The sequence below is a fragment of the Vombatus ursinus genome, unplaced genomic scaffold, assembly GCF_900497805.2.
Source record: "Vombatus ursinus unplaced genomic scaffold, bare-nosed wombat genome assembly UNPS02014852.1, whole genome shotgun sequence".
In the NCBI taxonomy this organism is placed as follows: domain Eukaryota; kingdom Metazoa; phylum Chordata; class Mammalia; order Diprotodontia; family Vombatidae; genus Vombatus; species Vombatus ursinus.
The window spans coordinates 8,261,997-8,275,694 of record NW_020954630.1 but is presented as its reverse complement, the minus strand read 5'-3'; the positions used below and the strand labels follow the sequence as shown (position 1 = coordinate 8,275,694).

Genomic DNA, 13,698 nt, shown 5'->3' with positions numbered 1-13,698 from the left:
AACTGGTCAGAAGGAGATTACAGGGGACCTTTTGCTGGGACTGCATGCAGAACTCATTACCCATACACAGTTCCATCTCACAGTCTAAGAGCTAAGAGGAGCTTTAGCTCATTAGCACTTGTAGTGGCAGGGGTACAGGGGTTCTGCTTACAGTTCCATGGTGAAAAAAAATGCTTGTGGTTACTCACAGACCAGAGCATATGCCAGGAGAGCAGTGACCACACCTTTCCTTAGATCCTATCACCTTAGAAGGACCAAAAACTTACAGACACCCACAGGTAGTGCTAAAAACAGTAGTAAGAAAGGCCTGAAGCTTGGGATAGTGCCCCCTTCACACAGGGAGCTGAGCCCAACTTTAACATAAAGTTAAAAGTCAAGAAATGGACTGGAAAAAATGAGCAAACAACAAAAAGAAGAATCTGACCATATTACGGTGACAGGGAAGAGCAAGACACAAAGACAGAAGATGGAAATTAAGTCAAAATAGCTACACACAGAACTTCAAAGAAAAATGTGAGTTTGTCAAAGGCCCAAAAAGAATTCCTGGAAGAGCTCAAAAAGGATTTTAAAAATCAAATAAGAGAGGTAGAGGAAAAATTATGAAAAGAAATGAGAATGATGCAAGGGTCAATAATTCAATAAAGGAGGCACAAAAGAATAATGAAGAAAATACCTTAAAAAAAACAGAATTAACCAAATGAAAAAGGAAGTACAAAAGCTCATTAAGAAAATAATTTCTTAAAAATTAGAATTGGGCAACTGGAAGCTAATGATTCTATGACACATCAAGAAACAATAAAACAAAATCAAAAGAATGAAAATAAGGGAGAAAATGTGAGATATCTCATTGGAAAAAAAAAACTGACCTGGAAAATAAATCCAGGAGAGAGAGTTTAAGAATTATTGTGCTACCTGAAAACCGTGATAAAAAAGAACCTAGACATTGTATTTCAAGAAATTATCAAAGAAAACTTCCCTGATATCCTACAAGCTGAGGGCAAAATAGAAATTGAAAGACTCCCCTGATCACCTCCTGAAAGAGATCCCCAAATGAAAACTCTCCGGAATAGTCTAGTCAAATTCCAGGGCTCATAAGTAAAGGAAAAAATATTGCAAGCAGCCAAAAAGAAACAATTCAAATATTGTGAAACCACAGTCAGAATAACACAAGATTTAGCAGCTTCTAAATTAAAGGACTGGAGGGCTTAGAATGTGATATTACAGAGGGCAAGGGAGCAAGAAAAAAAAACCAAGAATAACCTATGCAACAAAACTGAGTATAATCCTTCAGGGGGAAAGTGAATATTTAATGAAATAGAGGACTTTCAAGCATTCCTTATGAAAAGATTAGAGCTGAATAGAAAATTTGACTTTCAAATACAAAATTCAAGAGAAGCATAAAAAAAAACAATGAAACAGAAATCATAATGGATTCAATAAGGTTAAACTGTTTGTGTTCCGATGTGGGAAGATGACACTTGTATTTCCTAAGAACTTTACCATTATTAAGACAGTTCAAAGGAGTATATGTAGATAGAAGACATGGATGTGAGTTGATTGTGATGGGATGATTTAAAAAATAAAATTACAGGTGAGAAAGGGGGATGCTTTGGGAGAAGAGGAAAGGGAGAGGTAGAATGGGGTAAATTATCTCACATAAAAGAGGCATGAAAGGAAGAGCTTTTACAGTGGGATGATGGGAGGGTTGGGGTGGTGGGCAACACTTGAACATTACTCTTATTAGAATTGGCACAAAGAGGAGAATATCCACTCAGTTGGATATAGAAATCTATCTTGCCTTACAGGGAATTAGGAGAGGAAGGGAATAAGAGAAAGAGAGAGGCTGATAGAAGGGAGGGTAGATTAAAGGAGGCAGAGGTCAGAAGCAAAATAGAAAAAACAATTAAGCAAACACATGCAATACAGATATCATACCTTGACCTTGTATACAATATTCTGTACTAGTAGTCACCTACCTTTTTTTCGTTAAGGAGGAATGCTTTATTTTCTCTTCTCCTTGATCTTCATTAGCTTTTTCCATTCCTCAGAGTTTAACTTCCTTTTAGTGACCTGTTGTCCGTCATTGTGTATATTGTTCTCTTGGTTCTGTTTTTTCCCTGTGCATCAGTTCATACAAATATTCCCATATTTCTCTAAATTCCTTAAATTTGCATAGTACATTAATAGTACTTATAGTACAATAATATTCCATTAATTTTATATACCATGGTTTTTTTATGTCCTACACAGTATATTGCCATCTACCTTGTTTCCAGTTCTTTGCTATCACAGAGTGCTACTATGAATATTTTGTTAATATATTTGAACTTTATTTTGGTGTAGTTTTGTTTTTGGTTTGATTTCCTTGGAGCATATGCCCAGTAGTGAGATTGTGGAGCCAAAGGGATCAGTTTACTAACTTCTTTCTTTATTCCAAATTGAAGTCTAGAATAGTTATTTAACAGTCATATTTGGCACAAATATTTTTCACACTCTGCTCTTTTTCTCTTAATTCTACCTTCAATAAATTTGTTTTTGCAAAACTTTAAAATTTTTTTTTAAATTTACATAATTAAAATTGTAGCTAAAATTTTATAACCTCCATCCCTTCTTTGTATGGTTAAGAATTTTCCCTATGGTCAAAGTTGTGAAAGGTGCTTCATCTTATTTTCATTTTTTTTAAATGAGTAAACTTTTATATTTAGGTCACATCCATTTTTAATTTATTTTGGTATGTTGTGTAAGGCATTGGTCAAAACTAAATTTCTGCCAAATTGCTTTCCAATTTTCCAAATATATCTTTGTCAAAAAGGGAACCTTTCCCCTAATGAATAGCATTTATCAAGTATTGGACTACTGTTGTTGATGATAACTGTTTTTGTCTACCTAGGCTGTTCCACTGATCTACTTTTCTGAGTTTTTTCCTAAGGAGTATCAAATTGCTTAGAAATTAGATGTCTGATAATTATATGCACCCTTCAATCATAGTTTTTCTCTTTATCTTGAAGTACTAGACTTTTTGTTTTTCCAAATGGATTTTGCATTTTTCTAGTCCTAGTAAAGTGTCATCTTCATAATTCAATCATTGATTCATATTTTTAATGGCATGAGGGCTAATGAAAGCATTTTGCATTTGTCATTTTTATGTATATATTGCAAATTCTAGTAAAGGTTTGCAAATTTAATAAAGGTTTAAAGTAAGTAGTTTTTTTAAAAGCACAATGTCCCCTCCCCCATCAAAAGTAGAAATCCCTCAATTTTTGTTTTAAATTAATCAAATGATGGGCAATAGGCCAATTTACAAGAAATCTAGTAGTAACAAAGTCCTTAAATGGCTCCTAAAAAAGACATCACGCTCTTGCTAAAATAAAAATAATGATTTTTGAGAGCAAATAGTTATAACAATTTTGAGTCCATAAACACTTTAAATTTCAAACTAAACATTTGAGTTTGCAGAGGGAAGAATTGGCTTATGCCTAAGTTTTGCCAAAGATGTTTTTGATTTATAAATTGGTTTGTCAAAGATTTGGGTGTGTTCTTTGCAGAAATCAGAAATTTTGAAAAGCAATTATTTGAGAACAACTTTTTATCATGCTGTGGAAATGAATTTATGACCAGTATATTTGCATTTGTAATACGCTGGAAAATATGATTTATTAGTCCTATTTTAATGAGCATTTTAGAGTATCAGACTATATAGATTATATCTGAACTTCTTTGCTAGTTATGAACATGAATGTGCTTGCTGAAAGTAGAAGTTGACTCAGGTGGGTTAAAAACATAAATTCTGTTGACTTGTGGTATCACAGGTGAAGTAATAAGATCTTATTTAAATGCAAAGTTTTGTTCTATATGTTCTCTATAGATTAGAAGGGGTGATTGCCATTCATGGAATTGTACATATGACATACTTGAGTGAGATGCTGAGGAAAAGTGATTGTTAGTTCTGTGGTAGAAGAGAGTTTATCTTGTTGTTGGCCAGACCCTCTGAGGGCACTCTGGCTTTAGGGTTAAATACTACAGCTGAATAAAAGGAACTTCCTGATTGAGATTTATTACTCATCATTGTTGTCCATTTTTCTTTTGTAGAAATGAATTTCTGTAAAGAGAAAATATGTAGTTTTTATGCTATTAACTAGGAGATGTAAAATATAAGTCAGTAAGAAAAGTTAAGTTAAAATGCAGTGTCATAATTTATATTAATTTTTTATAACAATATAGGTTTTGCAGTACTGATTTTCAATGTACTTTACTTTTTAAAAGTTTTAAATTAGGCTTTTTTTTGAAACAACGTGGAAGTTTTTTTTTTTTAGCACTTTAAGATTTTAGATACTGTTTAAGGTTATAAATACCATTAAGAGGGGGGACATTAAGACTATATCTCATCCTTGAAGAATTGTTGAAATTGAACAGTTGTGTAGGTTTTTCAAGGTGATGTTCAACAGGGATTATCAGTGTAATGGTTTATGGGCCCCAATTTGATTTTACTAATAGCTGAAAAGGCTATCTTCCTTCTGTGTGGTGGTTTTTTTTTTTGTTTGTTTTTGGCAATCGGGGTTAAGTGACTTGCCCAGGATCACATACCTAGTACGTGTCAAGTGTTTGGTCTGATGCTGGATTTGAACTCAGGTCCTCCTGACTTCAGGGCCAGTGCTGTATCCACTGCGCCACCTAGTTGCCCCCTGTGTAGTTTTCCTGGAGACCAATAAGCCTATGAAAAGAGACTTCTTGTTTGAATAGTTCCTTCTGGTACCTGAGCCTGACTCCTTGGACCAAGGAATGGCAGAAGAGAGTGAGCCCCCAGGTCTCTTAGTAGAAAGATTTTTTCCCGTTGTTCGACATAGTTTCCAACCCTTTAAGAATTGTCAGCCCACTCTTGCTACTAACTTCCTTCTCTTCTTCTGGCACAGCTTTCACAGCTCAGTTGTAAGTTACAGACCACTGAACTGCTACTGGGATGGGGGATTGGTGTCAGGTACTCAAAGCTTGTGGAAACCTCTTGGGCTAGGAGTGTGTCATGAAGTCAGAGAACTAATGAGACAAAATTACATTGAACCTAATGTGAGGTAAATGCCTAATTAAATGCTTATTGAATTTAGTAGAATTAGTGTAGAATTTTAGAAAATAAAAATATCATTGAGTGATATCTTGGAAGACGATATGTATTTTGAAAGTTATGACGTGCATCATCTTCTACAGATGCACAGTCTGCTTACTAGTTAGAATCATAGACTTTTAGAGCTCTGAGGAACCTTAGGGTTCATTTACCAACTTCTTATTTTACAAATGAAGAAACTGAGGTCTAGAAATGTTAGTAGTATTTGGATCTCTTTTAAGCAGGAGTTTTTGTGTTATTTTGAATACCTCTGTGATACATGACTGTTTTTAGCATTTTAAATATAGGCAGTATACCTTTATGGTATTGTATGCATATACATATTTGTATATATTTGAAAATCGTATTTCTTTTTGTTCCAAATTCAACAAACACCAAATATAATGAGCGTTTCCATATACAAAGTAGAACAGAAAAAAAAGGACTGGAATCTCTTGGCAGCTAGGTGGCGCAGTAGAGTGCCAGGCCTGGAGTCAGGAAGACTCATCTTTCTGAGTTCGAATGTGGCCTCAGACACTGACTAGCTGTGTGACCCTGGGAAAGTCACTTAACCCTCAGTTTGCCTCAGTTTCCTCATCTGTAAAATGAGCTGGAGAAGGAAATGGCAAGCCACTTCATATCTTTGCCAAAAAATGCCCAAATGGGGTCATGTAGAGTTGGATACAGCTGAAAAAACAACTGAACAACAAAATATGAATCTCTATGTATAACAACTTACTCTTTTAAGCATGTAATAAATTCAATATGTAATTTTCAAAACTGTTCTGCTTTTCCATTTTCCTCGTGGCTTTTACTTCTGGCCTCTCTTTACATAGGCTATTAATGATTTTTGTGCCCTCAGATGGACTGGTTTCATGGTTATCTCAGAGCATTCAGCAGCTCTTCTCTTAAGCTTTCGTTTCATGATGTCCTCAAAATCCTCTTATTATCATCCGAGTCTTTATTCTTGGCCATTCAGTAGCTGAATTGCTCATCATCCATCCTCCACATGTGTTCTGCTGCCTAGTGAATTTGTGTGGCAGTAAGCATAGTTTTTACTGATGACAGCCCAGGTCAATTCATATTCCTGCCCTAGGATGATAGGGATTTAAGCACCTGTCCTTCCTCTTGTTGCTTTGTAAATAGCTCTGACATTAATGGTAGAGTCAGTTATTCTGGATCTCTTCTTAATTGCACAAATTTAATCATCATATAACTTAAAAGACCCAGTAGAAAATCAGAAGTAATAACGATGAGAAAAATGCTACCAAACAGAATTTGCTGTCCTACATCATAATCTCAAATTGTTGCTAATGAACATTTATACTGAATTTTATTAAGAGTTATTTTCTTCTTTCTCTTTATTTGACAGGAATTACTAGGTTTGATCTTCTTGGAGATTTTGGAAGATTTAACTGGCTGGGGAATTTCTACATTGTATTATCCTACAATCTGCTGTTTGCCATTGTGACCACTTTGTGTCTGGTCAGAAAGTTCACCTCGGCTGTACGAGAAGAACTCTTCAAGGCCTTAGGTAATTTGGGTCTTGGAGGGGAGGGATGTGTGTGTTTATCATGCTGATTCAAGACCTTTTAGCTAATTTTAAATCTTCTGTAATCCAGAGATTACAGTGTATAAACCTTTTTGAGGTATCCAGCCAGGCCTCAAAGTACAGTCATTTTGCTTTTAGTAGAATATGACTACCATCATAAACGATATTCTTTATAAACTAAATCTAATTTTTTGGTTACTGGTTTTTGTGAAACTTGGGTTTGACCCAAATTAGGGTGATTTATACTTCAGGAATTTATATTTTATAATTTATACTTCAGGAAAGCTTGATTTCTTCAGTGTGTTTGGGTACTCTAACTCCTGATACAGAACCTAAGTTTGTTGTTTTGTTAGCTCCTTGGACAATTACTTTACTTGGTAGCCATGTTTCTTGTCCTTTTCCATGTTAATAGGCTGTGCCAGAGCTTGTACTCTGTTGCTCAGTGCACAGCCTTAAAGAGCCCAGGGTCATCCCCACACCCAGGTGCTGGGGGATGAGGAATAAATCTTTAGTGGTGGCAGCTGAACCATTATTCTCTACATGAAGCAGGGTAAAAATATAAGCATTCCGTTATCAGCTAGGGACAAAGCTCATCTTAGAGTGCAGGTGATTTGCCATTATTTGACTAATGATCCCTGTTAAAAATTGTCAAGAGCCTGGATTCAGGAAGTTCACATCTGCCTTCAGGTACTTTGTAGCTGTGTGACCCTGAGCTAGTCAATTAACCTCTGTTTGCCTCAGTTTCCTCATTTGCAAAATTGATATAATAATAATAGCACCTACTTCCCAGGGTTATTATAAGCATCAAATGAAATAATAATTATAGGGCACTTAGTACAGTGCCTTGCATAGAAAATACTATATAAATGTTAGCTAATATTATTGTTATCAAGGGTTTTTTTTAAAAATCTACTTCAGTAGAATCTATTGGTCATATCTATTTCCATATTGACTCCAGGTTTTGTTTTTTGTTCTCCATTTTTAATATTCTCAGAAGAAAAACTGAAGACATCATATCCCAAAGTATTATGAAGTAATAACAGCAACTGACATTTATGTAGCACTTTTAACAGTCGATAATGGGGAAATCTTTATTAAGGCCCTGGATCTGGAGACAAAAAGATGAAATGGAAAGCAGAACCTTAAAGAAATGGAAGGCTTGCCCCCCTTTAAGGCACAGGTGTACCTCATCATGGCTTTATGGATGAGGAAGCTGGTTAAGCGACTTATCCAGGCCTGCACCTGGTGGCAAGTGACTTACTTCTGAGATTGAGACCCATGTTTAGTTCAGTTCCCAGTTTGGTACTCACTTTTTCCACCCCACCCTGCAAAGTTGAGTCATTTCAGAAAATGCACACCTACATTTAACTTCAGTGGTAGGTGGCCAACCAGCTAATGTGTTTTTTGACCCAGAAATATTTAACAAGGAAGATCATTTTCCTCAGTACCTAGCATAGTGCCCGCCACATAGAAGTAATTTAATAAGTGTTTGCTGATTGATTGCATTAAATCATAAATCTAAGAAAAGCTTTCACCTTTGTTCCATTAAGCTGGTCCCCTATCCTTTCCTCTTATCCACTGACCCCTTTAGTTATATTTTTTGTGCATTGTAACAACAACTAATGGTACTTGGCTCTGTTCTCCGGCAAACTCCACTCACTTGCAGGAATCATCCACTCCATATATAGTTCATATCATCACTAAGCAATTTTACATTTTGTAATATTCCCTGCCCACCCTCCACCCTCCAAACAGGTATAGCCATTTCAAGAGTGAGAATTATTGGGCTTAAAATGGATTTCCTACCTTAGGAATGAAGGACTTTAGACAGATCATTTTGTAGATGAAGGATTATGCTAAGGAAGCCTCATAAAAGTGGTAAAATATTACTTAACTAAGATCAAAGGTATTCTGTGCTTATGTCAGCCTTTTGGATAAAGGGGGCAGCAGAATCTGTAAGAGTTGTGGGCAAACTAGGGTTCATGGTTTTTTTTTTAATTTTATATCACATTTCCAATTATACCTTTAAGCTTCTCATATATGCTGCTTTTAAATGTTGGATTCTGAATATGGTTACAACAGTAGCTGATTCATGAATTGTAATATTTGGCTAACTTTCTCCTAATTATTGGTTTACCAGAGCACTTTCTTTGTTTTTTGCTAGATACTGTTTTGATGTTATCTAAATTTTTGCAGACAAATATGTAAAACATTATTATAAAAAACAGGTCCTACAAAACATACCTAGATTTAGAAGTGGGATTTGTTTAAAAGAGCTTCCCTGGAGGAATGAGTTGCCTTTCGGTAGCTCTATGCTATCCTCATCCTAGATGATAGAGTGGATAGAGGAATGGGACTGAAGTCAGGAAGACCTGAGTTCAAATCCAGCCTTTGATACTAGCTGTGTAACTCTGGGCACATCACTTGACATCTGTCTAACTCAGTTTCCTCCTCTGAAAAATGGAGATAATAATAGCACCTCTCTTCCAAGATTGTTGTGAGGATCAAATGAGATAATTTATGTAAAATGCTTAGCACGTTACCTGGCACAGAATAGTAGCCAGATCAATATTTACTATTAATAATCACACAGAGCCTCCCAGCATCCTGAAGGCATGAATCCCTTCTTGGCATCCAAATAATATTAGCCACCACTGGTTAGAGAAGCATTCATTCACGGCCACTTAAGTTTATTCTCTCTTTACCTGCTTGTAACCTTTTATTTCTCAGGATTGTTGTTTATGGGGGAGGGTCTTGACCACTCATTTTGCAGTGCCATATTTACTTAGGAGGTTTTTGGATTTTTTTTTTCAATTCAATTCAACAAACTTTGATCAGCTACCTATGTGTCAGGCCTAGTGCTAGGTCCTAGTTATAAAAAGAAAAACAAAGACCAGCTCCGCCCTGTGGAGGTTTACGTGTAACAACCCAGCCTGTAAACGTGTGACCACAGCCCAGGTAATGGGAGAAGAGCCACCCAGAAAGGTTTCCTGTAAGAGGCCTTCTGAGGCAGTCTCCGGATTCTGAGGTGAATGACAAGTGCCTTCTACCCTGAGGGATCAGCTTGTGCAAAGAGGCAGAGAGGTGGAGACTGCCTGGGTCAGGCAGCAGCAACTAGGCCAACTGGTGGAATGGAGAGTGCGTAGGCATTTGTGTGAAATACGTTTGGAAAGGTAGGTTGGAGGCAATTTGTGAAGACCTTTAAATGCCAAGCTGAAGAACTTTGTATTGTCTCTTAATAGGGAGCCACTGAAGGTTTTTGAGCAGGGAAATGACATGGTAAGATTTAGAGGGAAGGGAAGAGATAGTTCATTGATTCTAGAGCTGAAGGGACCTTAGAGATCATCTAATCCACTGCCCTCATTTTGCAGACGTAGATTTTGAGGGCAGAAGAACTAAACAACAAGCCAAGTAGGGGAGTGAGGTGCAAACTCAGGCTGTCTGACTCCGAATTCAGTTCTCTTCTTGCCCTATACCACACTCTTTTTTCAGATGGTTTGCTGCTGGGAAATCAATAAGGGAAGTTAATCAGTTCATTGGAATGTTTGGAAAATAAAATATATACAAATAAATTTTAGGGTGTTAAGAAAGCCTTGAGAGAACTATTTTCTTCCTACATTTTGTAAAACACCTGTTACTTATACTGTTTAGAACTCTGTTAGCACAGCATTCTCTTTTGATTTCACTTCCTTGTTCTCCTGGTGAAAGAAAGCAGAATATATGTCATCTTGTTTTGTTTTGTTTTTTCCTGAGCACTGAAGTATGAAGAGTAGCAAATATGTTGTCCAGAAAATGACTGTAACCTCAGGGTGATGCTGATAATTTGTTTTTGGTTTTCTGTGAAACTTTGTCAAATCATAAAAGCCAAAGGGAACTTGTATTGAATAATTTTTCCCCTTCTCACCATCTCTAATGTCTGTACAGGTCTTCACAAACTTCAACTCTCAAACAATGCAAGAGACTCAGAAACAACCAAACCTTCTGCAAATGGGCATCAGAAATCACTGTGAGAGACACAATCAATAATCTTTTACAGTCAGAAGAACTGAAAATTCCGACCTCATGACATTCCTGTCACTATCATCAGAATATTTTTTGTACTAATTTTTGGTTCCTGTTTTGAACTCCAGCTTGTAAATGTCATTTTGCACACTGTACTTGTGAGAACCTGGTTACTTCAGATTCTACTTTTTCTAGTCTGACTTTTTGATCTACTCTGTACTTACATGTTAATACAGATTCCTTGAAGACTGGAACCTGAGAAGAACATGCGATTCCTTTTCTGCAGACAGAGTATGTTACATCAATAGAAGTAACATCCTCATTACCATATTTAGGAAAATTCTGTCTTTGCCTAATGTGAAAATGTACCAAAAAACAGGTTTTGAGATATTTAACAGATTCATTTAAAGTCCATCACAAACTGGACCAAAAGTTATATAAACATTAGTAGAAGGTGTTCTTGAAAGTAAGTGAAGATCTCACCCAAAATGCAGTTTTTAAATGCTTGTGAATATTATTGTAATGTAAACTACATTAGAACTAGTGATTAGCATTCCAGAGTAATATTTGGAAATGACTTTTTAAAGTTTCCTCTAGGTTTAGTTTTAAATAATAGGAGCTTTAGCTTCTGGTAATTGTTACAGACGATGTGGATCAGCTGATGAGCCCAAGGGACAAATATTAACTTCCTTCTTTAACCTGAGCCTCGTGTGTTTGGTAGAGAGCCACAGAAATGTCTTATGTTTCGCATTAGAGAAAGCTATGGTAAAGTATTATGTAGTCACATTTGCTCTATAAAATTGTGTCTATTCTAGTCAACATTACCTCCTATAACAGTGGCCAGTGTGGGAATCCCACTTGTAATTTTGATTTTACCTTATGGCCTCCAAGTACCCTTGGTTTTCTTGGCCTTTAGGTAAGGTAAAATCATTTCCCTGTTCTTATGTGGCCTGACAACTGATCAAAATATAAGTACTTGGTGAAATAAGCCACCTATATCACTTTTTTAGTCCTTAAGTTATTGTTTCATATACTAATAACTTAAATGTCAGGCTTAAAAAATTTTAAATCTTGCATCCACAATCCATGCAGAAACAGACTTGACAGAAGAAAAGTTTTGCAGTGCAGTGTGATCTAAGTAATGATTTTTTAAATTATCTATTTCTATCAGATGATTTTGCTGACTCTAATGCCACTGATTAAAAAATAGAAAATCCTATTCAACATTATCATATGTGGGTAAAATGCCCAGAGTTCTGCATGTAAAATGTATAATATGGATACATTTGCACACAATTCATATATATGCAATTTATATATACAGACATGCACTATGTGTATGGGAATAGATTGTCTGTGTTCAGACATGCTTACTAAAATGTTTGTTTTTCACATTGCTGAACTTAAGGAAGTGTGTGAGTGTGAGTGGTTATGTCTGTGTGTGTCTGTGTCTGTGTCTGTGTCTGTGTGTGTGTGTGTGTGTGTTTCCATAAAACTGGAATGTGTATATTTGGCATTTGAAACTTTGCTTTTATTTAGAACCCAATGATGAGAAAATGACTTTAACTTTGTAAGACTCTTCTGTTCTGTGCAGCCTGCTACTGTTCTGTTTTCACTTCCCTTCACAAAGATCCAAAGCCTGTCAAAGATATACAATATAGATTTAAAGAAAAAAGAAAGAAAGAACACTCAGTGTTTCTAAACACCACAAGAATCCAGGACTAGTGAATGTCCTGAAGCAGTCTCATTTGAATGGAAATAGTACCATGAATATTAAGTACATAGGTAATTAATAAAGATCAGCTGCCTTGCTACTGCTTTCTTATTTCACTATTAATAATAATTTAAGCATCAGTTATGTGCAATGCATTGTATAGGAGATTGGATTACAGTCCCTGACTGAAGGATTTATGAACTGGATTTAACAGATAAGATCAGATTAAGGCTATAAGAGGGAAATAGACTCAGAAGCCTAGATGATTATGTTGTCTGGTCATTAGAAGTGTCTGTGTAGCATTTTAGATTTGCATTCTACACTCAAAGGAAGAGAGAGCTCTGGGGTATGGGCTTGCTGTCAAAAAAGTGGTGAGTAAATTAAATTATCTTTTGAGGAATTGTTTCTATTTGTAAGCTTTTGGAATGTATAGAGATTTTTATTTCCAAAATTGATATGAGCAAGAAGCAAGTGATACACAGTATGAAAAGATAAATTTTTCTTTCTTATTTTCATCATTTTTTAGTTTTTCAGTGCTTTTCAGAAGTGATGATGGTGATTGTGATGAGCACAAATCATTAAATGATTCGCAGCTTACTACATAATCACAATAGATTTAGATCCTAAAAAAAACCCCTATATTTCTGATAATCTGTTTTTCAAATTGCTTCTGAGACATTTGTTTTTAAAGCTCTTCCACTTGAGCCCTTCCCTCTCCCCACCATGTTGTGTTTTTGTTTTTTTTTTTGCACTGAAGGTCCATGGCAGGAGGGATAACAAAACAACTTTCGGTTCTGTTACTAGTGAGAGTCTCCATCACAGTCTTCCTCTTTTCAGTTGTCCGTTAGTGGAAGAGGAGAGGTATTGTTCCAGAAAAGAGGCCCAAATGTTAATAATTACTTCCATTTTTCATTTCCATTTAGATAGGCATTGATACAAGAGACTATACTAAGTCTAGTGATTGCTTTATCAAGCCATATCTGTTTAATGGAATGTTAGAAGCTCTAGTCACAAAGGTTTCTTGGATTAGCACACTTAAGTGGGAGAAAGATACCTTAAATAGCACTGAGAGGAGGCAGTGTGATATGCTGGATCATTCTTAATTGGTTCTTCACTATTTTTAATAAATTGCTTAAGGCATTTGAACCAATTTCTCCTGCTTTATCATGTTACCCAAATTTGAAATCAATTTAGCAGCTTAATGTACATTCTGTATACAAATAAACTTTTCTATGTACAAAACTCTCTTCAGAGCTAAGTGTGAAAGCAATTCATGTATATTTCATTAAAACATCCTTTGAACTGCCGTAAATTACTGCTGGGTATAGATGGTGT

General features: G+C 35.8%; 1 protein-coding gene across 3 annotated transcripts in view; it reads left to right on the top strand.

The window, feature by feature from the left end:
- Positions 1-12,101, top strand: part of LMBR1 (limb development membrane protein 1) — a 180,539-nt gene extending 168,438 nt beyond the window's left edge. For all 3 annotated transcript variants that reach the window (XM_027841033.1, XM_027841032.1, XM_027841034.1), the window contains 2 exons: positions 6,468-6,629; positions 10,572-12,101. In XM_027841033.1, the coding sequence (XP_027696834.1) occupies positions 6,468-6,629; positions 10,572-10,657 (248 nt within the window). In that variant the 3' untranslated portion in view covers positions 10,658-12,101. The remainder of the gene's footprint in view (positions 1-6,467; positions 6,630-10,571) is intronic.
- Positions 12,102-13,698: the final 1,597 nt, after the last annotated feature.